The following is a 16647-nucleotide window of genomic DNA, read 5'->3' as shown; positions in this document are numbered from 1 at the left end:
GGGACTTCATCAATATAAAAAACTTCTTCACAGGAAGGAAACAACCAAAAAAAGGCAACCTATGGAATAGGAGAAGATATTTGCAAATGACATCTGATAAAGGGTCCAAAGTATATAAAGAACTTCTAAAACTCAGTACCCTAATAAAGACTAATCCAGTTAAAAAATGGACAGAATACCTCCCCCACTCACATTCTCTCTCTCTCTCAAAAATTAAAAAATAAAAATGGGCAGAATACATAAATTAGACATTTTTCATGTCTGACATCCAGATTGCAAACAGACACATGAAAAGATGCTCAACGTCATTGATCATCAGGGAAATGGAAATCAAAACTACAAGAGAGATCACATCACACCTGCTAGAATAGCTAAAATCAACAACACATGAAACAGCAGGTGTTGTCAAAGATGTTGAGAAAGGTGAACCTTCGTGCACATTTGGTGAGAATGCAAACTGGTGTAGTGACTCTGGAAAACCATAGGGAAGTGCCTCAAAAAGTGAAAAATAACTACTCTATGATCTAGTAATTGCAGTACTGGATATCTACCCAAAGTATACAAAAATACTAATTCAAAGTGATACATGCATATGCATCATGGTTTATCTACACCAGCACTATCTACAATAGCCAAATTTTGGAAACAGTCCAAGTGTCCATCAACTGATGAATGGATAAAGAAGAGGATATATATATATACATACATACAATGGAACATTACTCAGCTATAAAAGAGAAAGAATCTTGTCATTTGAAATGACATGGATGGAGCTAGAGAGTATTATGCTAAGCAAAATAAGTCAGAGAAAGACAAATGATACGTGATTTCATTTATGTGGAATTTAAGAAACAAAACAAATGAGCAAAGGGAAGAAAGAGGCAAACCAAGAAACAGACTCTTAACTATAGAGAACAAACTGATGGTTACCAGAGGGGGAATAGGTGATGGGGGAATGAAGAATGCACTTGTGATGAGCACTGGGTGATATATGGAAGTGTTGAATCACTATATTGTAAACTGAAACTCGTATTACACTGCACATTAACTGGAATTTGAATACAAACTTTAAAAAAAATAACACACTTAATGGAAAACACACACACATACGGGCACATAATGGCTATCAGAAAGAAAACAATTGGATAGGAAAACTTTGATCACTCTTTCACTTTCAGGCCCCACGTCAGGAGACAGAATGTCTGTACCATTAAAAATCTGATCTGCTGTCTTAATACTTTTTGAGACCCATAGTGTCCTGCTATTTGTTTATGTTCCTAACTCATCTATTTGGAGACCTTAATTTTAAGAAAAATTGGACAGTGGTGGGAGGAGAAAATAATTCAGTGATGGTACATTATGTCCTGAGAAATATTGTCCCTGTAAATAAAATACCCAATATATCAATAAGACAACAGGAGATCTAATGACCATATTATACTTGAGATTGCAGTTTTCATGTTCTCCATCTGTTCTCAGAGCGACAGAGTTGGTAGTAGGAAAATCCTTTCTTAAACCAGTAGAGCTACTCTAGGATGGAAGCCTGGGAATTGTTCTAATAGCTGTTGTCAATAAATATATCATGCACCAGTAGATATGAGAAGGATCCACTTAGCGTTTGGGGCCAAGGGGAGGTCATACACCATTAGTAGCAAACATGTGGGCCAAATAGATTTTTCCTCAACTGAGAATGAATAAATATTTGTATTAATAAAATCCATAAAATATAAATAAGACAAAGGTAACAACCCCCCAAAGATAGATGTTAGGCATTTACTTATGCTCAGTAACATTCTTAAGATTCTTAAGTAGAACAGGATTCTGTTTAAATTAGATAATAAGCTCAGAGACCCATCTTTTTTGGTAAGTGATTTTACACCTTATACTGGTGCTCATTATAAACATTCAAATACTTATTATTAATAATCATGGTCAATAAGAGCAAAAAGCCATGGGGAGAGAACTGGTTGGAACCTTTTAAAGAAAGTGGGGGCATTACAGCAAGGAAAATGGTAAAGACCTAAGAATTTGTCCCTTGATAAAAGCAACAAAAAAATTGGCAAACTTTTTCAGAAAACTTTTCCAAAACTCTGTAAATTAACTAAAGGCTTATAGCAACCCAATGAACACTTATTCAAGAGAAATGGCTGAATCTCAATAAGAACAGTAAGATTTGTGGCATTTAACTTGCCCTAGTCTCACCTCCAGACTGAGTTCAGTAGTAACCTTGAAAAATATCAGCCTGCTTTCCCAGGACTAGAGGGAATAGAACAAAGCTACATCCGTTTCAAAACTTATTCCCAAAGAATTATCAGTATTTGATTTGTCATTCAATAGACTTGTCTTTATTTAATCTCATTCAGAGCTATTCATTCAGTGTAAAAAGCCTGTGTGTGTGTGTGTGTGTGTGTGTACGTGCGCGCCTGCGCATGCACATGCATGTGCACATGCATGTTTGGCATGCAAGAACATTTATAGGCAAGTGTTTTAATGTTATAATGTCTGAGGCGATAGATAACAATGGAGACAAACAATAGACCAACCAAAACCGTAAATGTGAAAACCAAGGATAAGACGCCCATAGGTGTTTAAAAGCTTTGACATTCTTGGGACTCTGGAAGAGTGTTCATGTGTATAGGTCTGTGTATATTCTCAGGAAAGACCTGAAAAGACCCTACCCTTTATTTCCAACTCCTCAAGAAGAAAAGGAAGGCTAAGGCAGAGTTGACAGCTGCCTAGCTCAAAATTGAAGATATGCCCTGACATGCACACAGAATCCCTCTGTAAATCTCCCACATTTACTGGTAATAGATGTTTGAGGATATCTCTGTCTAGGCATTAACTGACCACTAAGCTAGTTGAGTAGAAACCTCAATAGATTTTATAGAATTTGTTCAGAAAAGTTACTTTTTTTTTTTTAATTTTATTTATTTCTAGGAGACAGAGAGAGACAGCGTGAGCAGGAGAGGGTCAGAGAGAGAGAGAGAGAGGGAGTGACAGACTCTGAAACAGGCTCCAGGGTCTGAGCTGGCAGTCAGCACAGAGCCTCACGCGGGGCTCGAACCCGCAAACCGCGAGATCATGACCTAAGCGAAAGTCGGATGTTTAACCGACTAAGCCACCCAGGCGCCCCAAGAAAAGTTACTTTTAAAAAAACAACATAAAGCAACAACAGTAAATTTTGGGAATTGGATAGAATCTGACTTCCAGGATTACCAATTTTATTATCTAAGATTTTTTTTTTAACAACAACAAAAAATACAAGCTGTGGAAATTAAAAGCCAAAAAATATGGTTCATACACAAGAAAAATAGCAGTTTAAAAGCTATCTCTGGGAAATTCCAGACATTAGACTTACTAAACAAAGACATAGCTATTTAAAATATGTTTGAAAAGCTAAATGAAACCATATCAAAGAACTAAAGGAAAGTATGAATACAGTGTCTTAATCAAATAGAGAATATCAGGGAAAAGTTAGAAATTACAAAAAGAGATCCAAGTAGAAATTCTGGAGCTGAAAATCACAATAGATAGAATTAAGTTAATTAAATTAAAATAAAATAAATAAAATACATTAATACTGACCTACAGGAAACACTAACGGATTCTTCAGGATGAAATGAAGGGACACTAGACGTAACCTGAATCCATGTGAAAAAATAAAGAGTGCTAGTTAAGATAACTACATAGGTAACTATAAAAGACAGTATAAATGTATTTTTGTTTCCAATTCCATTTTCTTTCATGTGATTTTAAAAACATGCATAAAGCAATAATAATTCTCATTGTACAAAAATGTATAGAGATAAAAATTGTGGAAATAACAGCATAAAGAAGGGAGGAGACAGATCTATATGGGAGAAAAGTTTTTATATATTGTTGAAATTAGATTTCAACCTAAATAGATAATTTATATTAAATCATGAATGGTAATTCCTAGAACAACACTAAGAAAGTAACTAAAAATACATAGTAAAAAGAGTCACCATAGGAATTAAAATGCTACACTAGTAAATGTCTATTTAACACAAAAAAGTACTAGTAGAGAAACTGAGAAACAAAAAGGACGTGATACTAGAGAAAAAAGTAGAAAAATAGACCTAAATCCTCCATTATCTGTAACTATATTAAATGTAAGTGGGTTATACTCCCATTAAAAATGCCGAGATTGTCAAGGTAGAGAAAAAGATGTGATCCAACTGTATATACTGTCTACAGAAAATTTTCTGTAGTTTCAAAGACAAACTGGCTGAAATTCATTTTTTTAATTTTTTTTAATGTTTTATTTATTTCTGAGAGAGAGAGCATGAACAGGGGAGGGTCAGAGAGACAGGGGGATATAGGATCTGAAGCAGGCTCCAGGCTCCAAGCTAGCTGTCAGCTCAGAGCCTGATGTGAGGCTCGAACCCACAAACTGTGAGATGATGACCTGAGCCGAAGTAGGACACTTAACCAACTGAGCCATCCAGGCACCACTATTTTTTATTTATTCTTTAAATAAGTGTTTGTTTATTTTGAGAAAAGAGAGCACATGAGCTGGAGGGGCAGAGAGGCAGAGCAGGAATCCCAAGCAGGCTCTTCACTGTCAGGCTCTGCACTGGGGCTTGATCTCACAAACCATAAGATCATGACCTGATCCAGAATCAGGAGTTAGATGCTTAGCCAACTGAGCCACCCAGACACCCCATATCTGAATTTTTATTTTTTTTGATTGGGTATCTTTTTTTTTTAATGTTTTATTTATTTCTAGGAGAGAGAGAGACAGCGTGAGCAGGGGAGGGTCAGAGAGAGAGGGAGTCACAGACTGAAACAGGCTCCAGGCTCTGAGCTGGCAGTCAGCACAGAGCCCGACGCGGGGCTCGAACCCACGAACCGTGAGATCATGACCTAAGTGGAAGTCGGACACTTAACCGACTAAGCCACCCAGTTGCCCCGAGTATCTTTTTTTTTTTAATAGTTTATTGTCAAGTTGGCTTCCATATAACACCCAGTGCTCATCCCCACAAGTGCCCTCCTCCATACCCATCACCCTCTTCTCTTCCCCCACCCTCGTCAGCCCTCAGTTTGTTGTCAGCATTCAAGAGTCTCTCATGGTTTGCCTCCCTCCCTCTCTCCAACTGTTTTCCCCCTTATATCTGAATTTTTTAAAAGGGAGGTGTAGGGAGTTCCCAGGGAAGATGGCAGAGTTATCTCACAAATACATCTAGATAACATTTACATCTGTGTAAATAACCCAGAAAATGACCCAAAGGCTGGCCCAGCAGACTTCCCACAGTTAATCATAGTGAAGAGTCACATGAAAAATGGCAGGAAGAGCAGAGACTCAGGGACCAAACTGACCTACCAGACCAACCGTGAGAGGAAGGGACACAACAAGCACAGAGAAAGGAAAAGAACAGATTCCACACCAGGCACCCCTTGCACAGGGGACCTGCAAAGGGAAGATAAATCCCCATAATATTTGGCTTTGAAAACCAGAGGGGCTTAACTTTTAACTTCCCGAGTTTTTACAATCAGTAGGACTTAACACCAGGAACTTGTGCATGGTCTACACTTTATGAGCATATTATCCTGATGGAATTTGAAATGGGAGATGGAAACAATATGGCCAGGTACTTACTTCATTAAGTACTCAGAAGCAGGCACAGTGATTTGTTACAAGCCAGGAGGGATTTGTTCAGCGGACAGAATGTCAATTTCAACATAGACCTTCTTAAGGAACCTTCCAGGATGATTTCAACCCTGTATGGTTTTTCACTTTATATGTTAACTTTAAACTCGAAATTCCATTTAAAATTTATCTCAAATTGAGTAGGGAAAAAAAAGATAAGAAACTATATACATTGCAGTCCCAGTATATGTTCATTACAAAACATATATAACCAAAGTTTGGTTGTTTTGTTTTTTCTTAAGGTGACAAAAAGCTTTCAGTTCATGTTCATTTTTCCCTTCAACCAAAAATTATTAAAGTTCTTACCATGTTCCTGGGAGATATTATACTAGGTGCTACATTTACAGTAGTGTACAGAATAAACATGATCCCTTAGACTGTGGAGCGTGTGGAATGTTGTTACAGTTAGTAAATAAACAGACCACAAATAAGTACATAATTACAAATAATAAGTGTTAGGAAAACAAAGTAGAATTGGAAGAAATTAATCAGGAGGGAGTTTTAGGAGCTCCTGAAGGCCTTTCCAAGGAAAAAACTTGAGAGATGAGATCTAGAGGGTAAAGGCGGGTTAAAGAGGCAGAGTGTAGGGAATGACAGTATTCTGCCAGAGGGAGCAGTATGGACAAAACTGGAAGAGGAGAGAGTTTGATGCATTTGACAGATGAGAATGCAGTGTGGTTAGTGCAGAGTAGTGGCTAGATATGGTTAGATTATGATCACGTAGGGTCTTGCAAACCATATTAAATTGAATTTTCTTCTGGTAGGCAATTGTGGTTTCATTTATATTTGTAAAGTTTACTTGGCTGCTAGATAAAATTTATCACTTTATGGGTTGGAATGCAGGGAGCCAAGGTGGGTTCACATCATATAGACATGTGCTATTTCTTATGAAAATACACAGGTAAGCATGAAGGTCCCAGATCTCCAGTTAGAGTTATGGAGCAGTGTTAACTCTCTTCCTGCTCCTGCCCCAAACAAAAATCTGTACTTACACATCCTACAGCTGTGCATGGATGCCGGAAAATACAAGTACACATACACTTGTATACACACATGCATCTGGCTACACTGCCGTTTGACTGCTCTCAGCTCCACTGAGTTGATTTTCTTGATCATCTACCCACTGCCTTCTGGGACTACCTGACTGTGAACCTGACCTAGTTACCTTTCTAGGTATCTAGGGGAGCCAAGGGTGGTGGTGTAGAGTATGCCCATGCTTGCTGCTGGTGATGTATGTTCTCTGGCATCTGGAAGTATTTGTGAGGAGAATGATCCCCATGTGCAGTTGTTAAGTTGTACCATAAAATGTAATATTTTAATTTTTTAATTAAGGAAGGGACAACTTTTTATAATTTCCTCAAAAGATGCTGTAAGGGCTAGCTATGTCCCAAATGCTAGAATCTGAAACTCAGAAGAAAGGTCTCAGCTAGAGATATATATTTGTTGGTCATCAGCATGTAGATAGATAGTATTCCATCCATTGGTAACTGATGAGTTCTCCCAGGAAGAGGAGTTCTGACCCCTTGAGGAACTCCAGCATTGAGAGATTTGGTAGAAGGAGGGATACTAAGGATTTGCCAGAGAGATGGAGAGCAAATAAGAGAAAGTGATGCCACCGAAGCTGAGAAAAGCACAATTTAATCTGTCTCTATGACCCAAAAGACTTAGGATCCTTGCAATCTGTCCTAAAAAAAATCCTCATGACTTACTTATATTTGTACAGTACTAATAAGACTGATACTTACTCATCTCTTATTGCCATATATATTTTAGGCACTCAGAAAATGCATGAAGTGTAGAATCCCAGATTAGAAAGAAAAAACATTTTTATGGAAGATCCTGCTCTAGTTGCTAAAAACTCTTAATATGTCCAGAAATATTCTTCACCTCTTTTTTATGCTGTATATAAACTTCTCTTACCAGTGGACATGGGAATATTGAAATGTATTTTAAAAAAATAAAATTACTTTCAAAGTTTGTATTTATCACATAATATTTTCCTTTCAGTGTTTTCTATCTTATATTATCATCAGATTCATCTTCCTAAAACATAGCTGGTTACATTTTCCCATTATTAAAAAATTTATAATGATGTAGCACTTCATATACAAAGAGTACAATTTGTACTCTTTAGCTTGCGATTTCAGACCCTGCTGAATTTTGTCCCAAACAGTTTTTTTTTAATATTTCCCACAACTTCCTTTTATGTACTCTATGATCTGGCTTGACTCCACAGTGACTGCTGTTCTTACACACTCTTTGCTTTCCTGCCTTCTTATCTTTGATCATGCTTCACTTCTGCGTAAAAGGTCTTTCTTCCTTCCTCTGCATATTTCAAAAGCCTTACTTATTTTCCAGATTATAGTCTATATTCTCCTTTCTTTGAAAACCTTCCTGACTGGAAATTGTCTCTCTTCTGAACTGATACTCTATATATCTTTTGTCATTTGCTTCTCCACCTTGTATTGTTGCAGTTTATTGTGCATCTCTGACAGCTTCAATTTGACTGACATCACTTTCTGATCACACTACAACACTCCAATCGTATCTTTTTAATAGAAGCGGTTAAAGAGGTAAATTTTTTGTCTTTCTACAACTTTATGTCTATATATTTGTTAATTGTACTACTTTCCTGCTTTACTATAGGATCCAATGATGCCATTGCTCCAGACTTCCCAGCGGAGGTGCTAGGCACAAGGGATGATGACCTGTCAATCCCTGCTAACACTAAACATAAAGAGGGTATCTACAGTAAGAGGGTGGTGTCTAAGCCATCCTCGACAGTGGGGAAAAAAAACCCTCAGAAAGATAATACAGGTAACTGGATTAGCTTTTTCTATTTTGTGGCTTTTTTCTGGTCATCCAAAATGAGAATATTTGTCCAGTCTTTATCTTATTTCTGGTGTTATGCAAACTTTTCTGTTAGCTATGTTATTGGGTATATACAAGAAGTTAAAATATTTATGAAATCTTTTAAAATGCGTGACAGGTTTCTTAAAACTATGAACTTTATTTTCACTGTGGGAAATAAAATATATTGCAACTTTTGAAATAATATCCAATCAGGTATATTTTACAAACTGAAACCCCGAAAACCTTGATTAAATTTGCCTCATGAAATTATCTGTGAGATAGTACAAATTAATATTTTCATGGGTTGGAAGTATATGGCTTTTATGGTGTTTTAAATTTTCTTTTCATTTTGCTGCCAAAATTTAAAAATAAGATTTTGGGCTTCCCTGGAAAAATCAGAGTATCTGTTTGCACTCAGCTTGCATTCCTTCATGCCAATAATCACCTGCCCCTGAGTCATGGCTGTTCCTTACAGAGAGGATGTACATTCTGTTTGCATTAAGTCCCCACACTTCTCAGAGCCAGTCTGCTTCATTCATCCTACCGTATCTGTCTGGTCACTTTGGCTATTTGAAGTTTCAACTTTATCTCCAGATAAAGGCCTCACTTTTATAAAAGCTTTAATATTTAGGGACCTGCTTGATTTTTTTGTCCTCTTCATCCTTGATACTATACTTCTTTAGTTGATACATGGTAGTATTTATTAGATGGAGACTCCAGTGGCCACTAAAAATTCTACATGTGTAATTGTCTGTATTGCTTTGTTCCTTTTACAGTTTTTTATTCCTATTAGCCAAATAGGTGCTACTAATCCCAGGGCAGTTGTTAAACATAGGGTAGTTCTATGTTCCAGTTTGGGCATACTGTTTTTTGTTTTGGTTTAAAATTTATTTTTGAGAGAGAGAGAGAAAGAAAGAGCACATGCACATATGTGCTCACAAACAAGCAGGAGAAAGGAAGAGAGAAGAGGGATAGAGGATCCAAAGCAGGCTCCACACTGACAGCAGAGAGCCCAATATGGGGCTTGAACTCTGAAACTACTAGATCATGACCTTAGCAGAAGTTGGACACTTAACCAACTGAGCCACCAGGCACCCCGTGTATTGTTGATTAATAACCTGCAGTATAGTAAAAAAAAAAAATCAGAACATCTGTGAAGTTGATAAACTCTAAATTCAACATAAAGGTTGCTGCTGAAAAGGCAGCACTAAGGCTTTACAACAGAAAATCATATCTGAAATGTTTCATTTCTTAAACTCTTTAGAAGATAACTTATGTTGTGTTTTTAGTAATCTCTACTGCTTTCCTGATTTTTTTTGTTGAAAAAATCCATATTTAGCAATAAAAGATGTATCTCTTTTCAGCCCATTGTAAAAACATATAACCTTGGGGCGCCTGGGTGGTTCATTTGGTTGGACCACCTTGATTTTGGCTCAGGTCATGATCCCAGGGTCATGGGATTGAGCCTCACGTTGGGCTCCACAGTGAACATGGAGCTTGCCTCAGACTCTGTATTTCTCCCTGTGCCCCACTCAAGCTCACTCATGTGCCCTGTCTCTTTCTGAATTAAAATGGTGATGCCTGGGTGGGTTAGTTGGTTAAGTATCTGACTCTTGGTTTCAGCTCAGGTCATGATCTCATGGTTTGTAGGTTTGAGCCCTTCTTGGGACTTTACACTGACAGTGCAGAGCACCTGGTTGGAATTCGTTCTCTCTCTCAAAAATAAATAAACCTTTAAAAATAAAATAGTGTAAAAAACATATAAACATTATTAACTGTGTGATGACTGTTATCCTAGTTGCTGCATTGGTGAGTAACATTATTTTACACTTGGGTTTTCTCATATCATAAAAAAGAAAAGAGCTGATTAAAAAAGACCAGTAAGATAGATAAATCTCTAGCAAGTATGACCAAGAAAAAATGGAAAGAAGGTAGAAAGTATTAGACAATTTTAAAAGGAAATAATTTCAGGAGATTCGAAAGAGTCATATGAGTATTAGATATAAAATCTAAATGGTATAGATGCTTTTCTAGAATTATATGAAATACAAAATTGCCTCAACAAGTGACAAAGTCTTTGAATAGACCAAAGAACTCAAAAGAGGAGTTCAAATCTACTTTTTACTTTGAAAAGATACCATCTTTTTTTTTTTTAACTGTTGTGTCAAATCAACAGAGAACAGATTTCATTTTAAGTGGTATTTTAAACCATTGTTCTACACAGAAAAATATGGAAAGCTTTCCAATTCATGTTTTAAATCCACTGTAACTGTCACAGCTTTTATATGGTGGGGCCTAGGAGATGCCTTTTTCCTTGATGTATGAAGAGGCTTTAGCTTTTGTTTTGGGCTTATTTTTTTTGAGTGGGGGTTACTTGCCTACTGTGTTTATTTTCTTTTCCTTTATCCTGTTGTCTTTTCATGTGATGTCATTGTTCCAGATGCCGAAGTTCAGGTTTCCATCAGTGGGGATGAGAACCTTTCAGACAAAAACCAGAAAAAGGATATCGACAGTAAAAAGGCGGTGACTAAGGCTGCCCCACCTGAAGAGAAAGCATTCTTGGAAAAATCCACTGCAGGTAACTGAACTGGATTATCTGCATATTATTTGCTTCTGGCCTTCTAAAATGAGTATAAATAGCAATGTAGTCTCTATTCCCTTGCTGCCTTCAACTTTTCTCTGTGTTGCTCATATGTGAAATAGGATATTAGCTGCAAGTTTTTGATATAGAGTGACTAGTAAAATTAACATTTTTAAAGCTCTTTAAGACATTTCTGGAGAACTTTGGAAAGATAGTATACAAGTTAATCTCATTGACAGAAATTCACATAATGGACTTTTAAAAACTTTCCTGGTAAAAAAAAATAACCAGTCAGAGTGGCTAAAATGAGCAATTCAGAGAACTCTAGATGCTGGCGAGGACGTGGAGAAACGGGCACCCTCCTCCACCGTTGGTGGGAATATAATCTGGTACAGCCCCTCTGGAAAACAGTGTGGAGGTTCCTCAGGAAACTAACAATAGAACTCCCCTATGACTCAGCAATAGCACTGCTAGGAATTTACCCAAGGGATACAGAAATGCTGATGCATAGGAGCACATGTACCCCAATGTTCATAGCAGCACCCTCAACAATAGTCAAATTNCTTGTTGGGATGAGCACCGGGTGTTCTATGGAAACCAACTTGACAGTAAACTATTTGTAAAAAAAAAAAAAAAAAATCAGTTCTAGGAGATGTTCACTCTCTAATACCATAGTTGTGTATAAGCCTTTATTCTTTAGGAATTCAGCTTATTTACTTCCTAACTACCTATCCAGTTAATTTACTTCAATGGGATTATGCTAATTAAATATGCCTATAATAGTGTGTTTAAGTTAGGATTCATTTTGGCTCTGAGAGATGAAAACAAAAACAAAGTAATATTGGCTTAAAAGAAGACAGGAAATTATTTTTCTTTCTTGTAAAAGTCCAGATGTAGACATCCCTGGATGACATGGTACTCCAGTGTATCAAGGGAACAAAGCTCTGTCTCCCCTGTTGTTGCAACAGCTTTTAGCCTCCATTCCCATTTGGTAGCCATCAGGTCCGTATTCCAGCCAACAGGAAGGAAGAAAGGAAAAGAAAAAAATACATTCCTCCTTTTAAGTACTTCCCAAAAGTTACGTGTACCATTCCCCTTCCATTCTATTGGCCAGACTTAGTCACATGCTCATACCAAGCTGTGTTGCCAGGGTGGCTGGGAAATACAATCTTTATTCTGGTAACCATATGCCCAATTAAATCAAGATTCTATTTCTTTTTTAAAAAAAAAAAAACAAAAATCTTCATTTTAACATTTGAAAGAAAGAATTACACGTTCATTCTGAAGCTTTTCCAGCCTCAGCTACCAAGTAAGATGCACACGGCCTCAGGTACTTGGAAAGTTATTGCATAGCTCTTTGATCATGTCAGAACAAAGCAGTTGCTCTCCCAGAGCCAGACCCTGGCTTCATCTTTCATAAGGACGCCTGACTCAAAACAGTCTGTGGGGTAGCTGCAATTGAACTTTTCCCCCCAGATTATGAAACACAGTGAAGTTAGCACAAGTCTTGTGGCTTCTTTCATTTCACAGTGTCATGCTTACTGAAGTGACACTTTCTGATTGGAGACCAAAGTGTACTGCCTGGTCAGGAAAAAAAAAATCTGAAATGCTCTAGATTGCAGGCAGACAGCCAGCAGTAAGATTAATGTCAGTGGCTGGTTCCTGACAGATTCTACAGCAGCCCTGGCATAGGGAGTCTCTCCTTGAAAGGTGTTTTGTTGTGTTTGGTTTTGTTTTAAGTAATCTCTACACCCAATGTGGGGCCCACAATTACAATCCTGAAATTAAGAGTCACATGTTCTACTAACTGAGCCAGCCAGGCACCCTTCCCTGAAAGGTTCTTAAGATGGAAAGATTCAAAGTTGAATCTTTGCTTTTTTTTTTTTGCTTCTAGATGGTTTTGATGAATTTGCTATCATCCAGGAGTGTTTGGGTACTTCTTTGAGAATCAGGCTTTGGCTGGGGTTATGCTTTAGCTGTCTTGAAAAGAAGTCCCTGGCTCCCCCTGGTACAAAGTCAGGGAATGTGAATTCAACCCACAGGGTGTTTGTTTGTTTGTTTGTTTTTTATAGATCTCTTGGTATGTGTTTGCTTCAAAAGGAGTCTTCCCAACTAGAAATTTATAGCAGAGAACCCCAAGGCTACAGAGATTCACCTTCTCAACATGTGTTCAGCCTTTAATCATCTCAAGGGGCAAGTAGTCCAGGGTGCAGCAACCACTCCAGTGTGGTTCTGGAGGATGAGCCCATATACCAACTACCCAAAATCTGTAATCTTAAATTCTCTAGTTCATTTATGGAGCAAGTTCTCTGGCTTAATGTCTCCATAAAAACTCTCTTTAAACTGTGGTAAGACAGGGCATTTGCCAATCCTGTGATCTCAGAGTTGCAGTCTTCTGCTCATCAGACTCACAGTTCATGAAGTTCTCCATGGATAGGTACAAGGGGTGCATATTCTAGAATTAGGTAAACTATGGTGGCATCATGGGAGTAACTGTACAGTCTGCAAATACTTGGATATCTTAGATGGGATTGGATTTATACTTCTAAGCTGATGCTTAGCTCTTACGTTCTCCAGTTGAGCTTTAAATAATACTTCAAGAATGTGGTTTATCTATACGATGGAATACTACATGGCAATGAAAAGAATGAAATCTGACCATGTGTAGCAACATGGACCGACCTTGAGGGTGTTATGNATAAATAATATTTCAAGAACCAGGATAAACTTGTTTTTTCTTTCCCCCAATAAACATTATCAAAGTTTCTTTTACCTAGCAGGCAGCTAAATCAAAATCTTCCAGAGTCCATTGTTACCTTGATTCTTCATTTTTCTGTTTTGATACCAGTTCCTTTTCAGAATGATTTCCAAGGGCTGATGGCAAGGGCTACTCTTTAGTAACCTAGGGACAGGACTAAGGACACTGGTTGCCTGCAATTGCTTCTGCTTCAGATTCTAAACCAGTTTATGGTTGGAGACAAACTTTTGTGCTCATGAAGGCACTCACTGGGAGGAATATGAAGGACACAAGATCCGACGAGCCTTGCCACTCTTGTCAGAGATTTATTTTAGAGGAAAGGAAAATGGATTTCAGAGGACAGCTGGTAGTCTCTGCCACGACTGTAAATAGAAACATTTTGGAGCATAATTAGCCACTTCTCTTTTTTTGTATTGCGTTTTTTCACAAGTTATGTTGTATTCTGGGCAACACTTCAAAATGTTACCCTCCTTTTGCTATTTCTAAATGAATGTTCCAGAAATAGATCACGTTAATCTCATAATCAAAAAGTTTTCATTGTCCTTAAGAATAATACCTAAACTCTTTTATCAGTCTTTCAGAACAGAAAAAACAGCCACCAAACAACTTTTTAGACACCCCTTTTCTTTATAAATTCTTTTTTTAAAATAGTTTTTGTCAAGTTGGTTTCCATATAACACCCAGTGCTCATCCCCACAAGTGCCTTACTCCATGCCCATCACCCCCGTTCCCCTCCCTCCACCCCCATCAGTCCTCACTTTGTTCTCAGCATTCAAGAGTCTCTCATGGTTTGCCTCTCTCTCTTTCCCCACCATTTCCCCCCTTCTTCTCCCCCATAGTCCTCCGTTAAGTTCCTCCTAATCCTATATGTGCAAACATATGGTGTCTGTCCTTCTCTGCCTGACTTATTTCGCTCAGCATAACACCCTCAAGACCTGTCCATGTTACTACACATGGCCAGATTCCATTCTTTCTCATTGCCATGTAGTATTCCATTGTATGGATAAATCACATCTTCTTGATCCCTTCGTCTGTTGATGGACACTTAGGCTCTTTCCATGTTTTGGCTACTGTTGAGAGTGCTGCTATGAAAATTGGGGTCCATGTGCCCCTGTGCACCAGCACTCCTGTATCCCTTGGGTAAATTCCTAGCAGTGCTATTGCTGGGTCATAGGGGAGTTCTAGTGTTCATTTTTTGAGGAAACTCCACACTGTTTTCCAGAGGGGCTGCACCAGTTTACATTCCCACCAACAGTGTAGGAAGATGCCGATTTCTCCACATCCTCACCAGCACATAGAGTCTCCTGATTTGTTCATTTTAGCTACTGTGGCATGAGGTGGTATCTCAGTGTGGTTTTGATTTGTGTTTGCCTGATGAGGAGGGATGCTGAGCATCGTTTCATGTGTCTGTTGGCCATCTGGATGTCCTCTTTGGAGAAGTGTCTGTTCATATCTTCTGCCCATTTCTTCACTGGGTTGTTTGTTTTTCGGGCGTGTAGTTTGGTGAGTTCCTTATAGATTCTGGATATTAACCCTTTATCTGATATGTCATTTGCAACTATCTTTTCCCATTCCGTTGGTTGCCTATTAATTTTCTGGGTTGTTTCCTTGGCTGTGCAGAAGCTTTTAATCTTGATGAGGTCCCAATCGTTTATTTTTGCTCTTGATTCCCTTGCTTTTGGGGATGTGTCAAGTAAGAAGTTGCTGCGGTGGAGGTCAAGGAGGTTGTTTCCTGCTTTCTCCTCTAGGGTTTTGATGGTTTCCTGTCTCACGTTCAGGTCCTTTATCCATTTTGAGTTTATTTTTGTGTATGGTGTGAGAAAATGATCTAGTTTCATTCTTCTGCATGTTGCTGTCCAGTTCTCCCAGCACCATCTGTTAAAGAGGCTGTCTTTTTTCCATTGGATAACCTTTCCTGCTTTGTCAAAGATTAGTTGGCTATACACTTTTGGGTCCATATCTGAGTTCTCTTTTCTATTCCATTGGTCTATGTGTCTGTTTTTGTGCCAATACCATACTGTCTTGATGATGACAGCTTTGTAGTAGAGGCTAAAGTCTGGGATGGTGATGCCTCCCATTTTGGTTTTCTTCTTCAATATTACTTTGGCTATTCGGGGTCTTTTGTGGTTCCATACAAATTTTAGGATACTTTGTTCTAGTTTTGAGAAGAATGCTGGTGCAATTTTGATTGGGATTGCATTGAATGTGTAGGTTGCTTTGGGTACTAAAGGNTATTGAGGGCTGCTTTATGTCCCAGTAAGTGATCCTTCTTGGAGAATGTGCCATGCGCACTTGAGAAGAAAGTGAATTCCATGGCCTCAGAATGTAGAGTTCTAAATATATCTGTCAGATCCATCTGGTCCAGTGTTTCATTCAAGTCCATTGTTTCTTTAGTGATATTGTCTCTGGTTGATCTATCCATTGCTGTAAGTGGAGTATTAAAGTCTCCTACTATTAGCACATTCTTATCTATAAGATTGTTTCTGTTTGTGATTGTTTTAAATATTTAGGTTTTTCCATATTCGGTGCAGAGACATTTATAATTGTTAGTCCTTCTTGATGGATAGACCCTGTAATTATTATATAATGCCCTTCTTCATCCCTTGTGACTGTCTTTAATTTAAAGTCCAGTTTGTCTGATATAAGTATAGCCACTCCAGCTTTCTTTTGACTTCCCGTAGCATGATATATATTTCTCCATCCCCTTACTTTTAACCTGAAGGTATCTTCCAGTCTAAAATGCGTTTCTTGGGGCGCCTGGGTGGCTTAGTCAGTTAAGCGTCC

The 16647-nt window shown here is 38.0% G+C and overlaps 1 protein-coding gene and 1 pseudogene across 2 annotated transcripts in view; one reads left to right on the top strand and one right to left on the bottom strand.

The window, feature by feature from the left end:
- Positions 1-16647, top strand: part of ALMS1 (ALMS1 centrosome and basal body associated protein) — a 193603-nt gene that overhangs the window by 118614 nt on the left and 58342 nt on the right. For both annotated transcript variants that reach the window (XM_077766284.1, XM_077766283.1), the window contains exons 12-13: positions 8318-8488; positions 10965-11102. In XM_077766284.1, coding sequence (XP_077622410.1) covers positions 8318-8488; positions 10965-11102 — 309 coding nt within the window. The remainder of the gene's footprint in view (positions 1-8317; positions 8489-10964; positions 11103-16647) is intronic.
- The window catches only part of LOC144233505 (aurora kinase A pseudogene), a 5355-nt pseudogene continuing 1669 nt past the window's right edge, over positions 12962-16647 (bottom strand).

Source organism: Crocuta crocuta, unplaced genomic scaffold, assembly GCF_008692635.1.
Source record: "Crocuta crocuta isolate KB4526 unplaced genomic scaffold, BGI_CrCroc_1.0 scaffold113, whole genome shotgun sequence".
In the NCBI taxonomy this organism is placed as follows: domain Eukaryota; kingdom Metazoa; phylum Chordata; class Mammalia; order Carnivora; family Hyaenidae; genus Crocuta; species Crocuta crocuta.
Note: the sequence above shows the minus strand (reverse complement) of the source record. Positions and strands in the feature narration are given on the sequence as shown.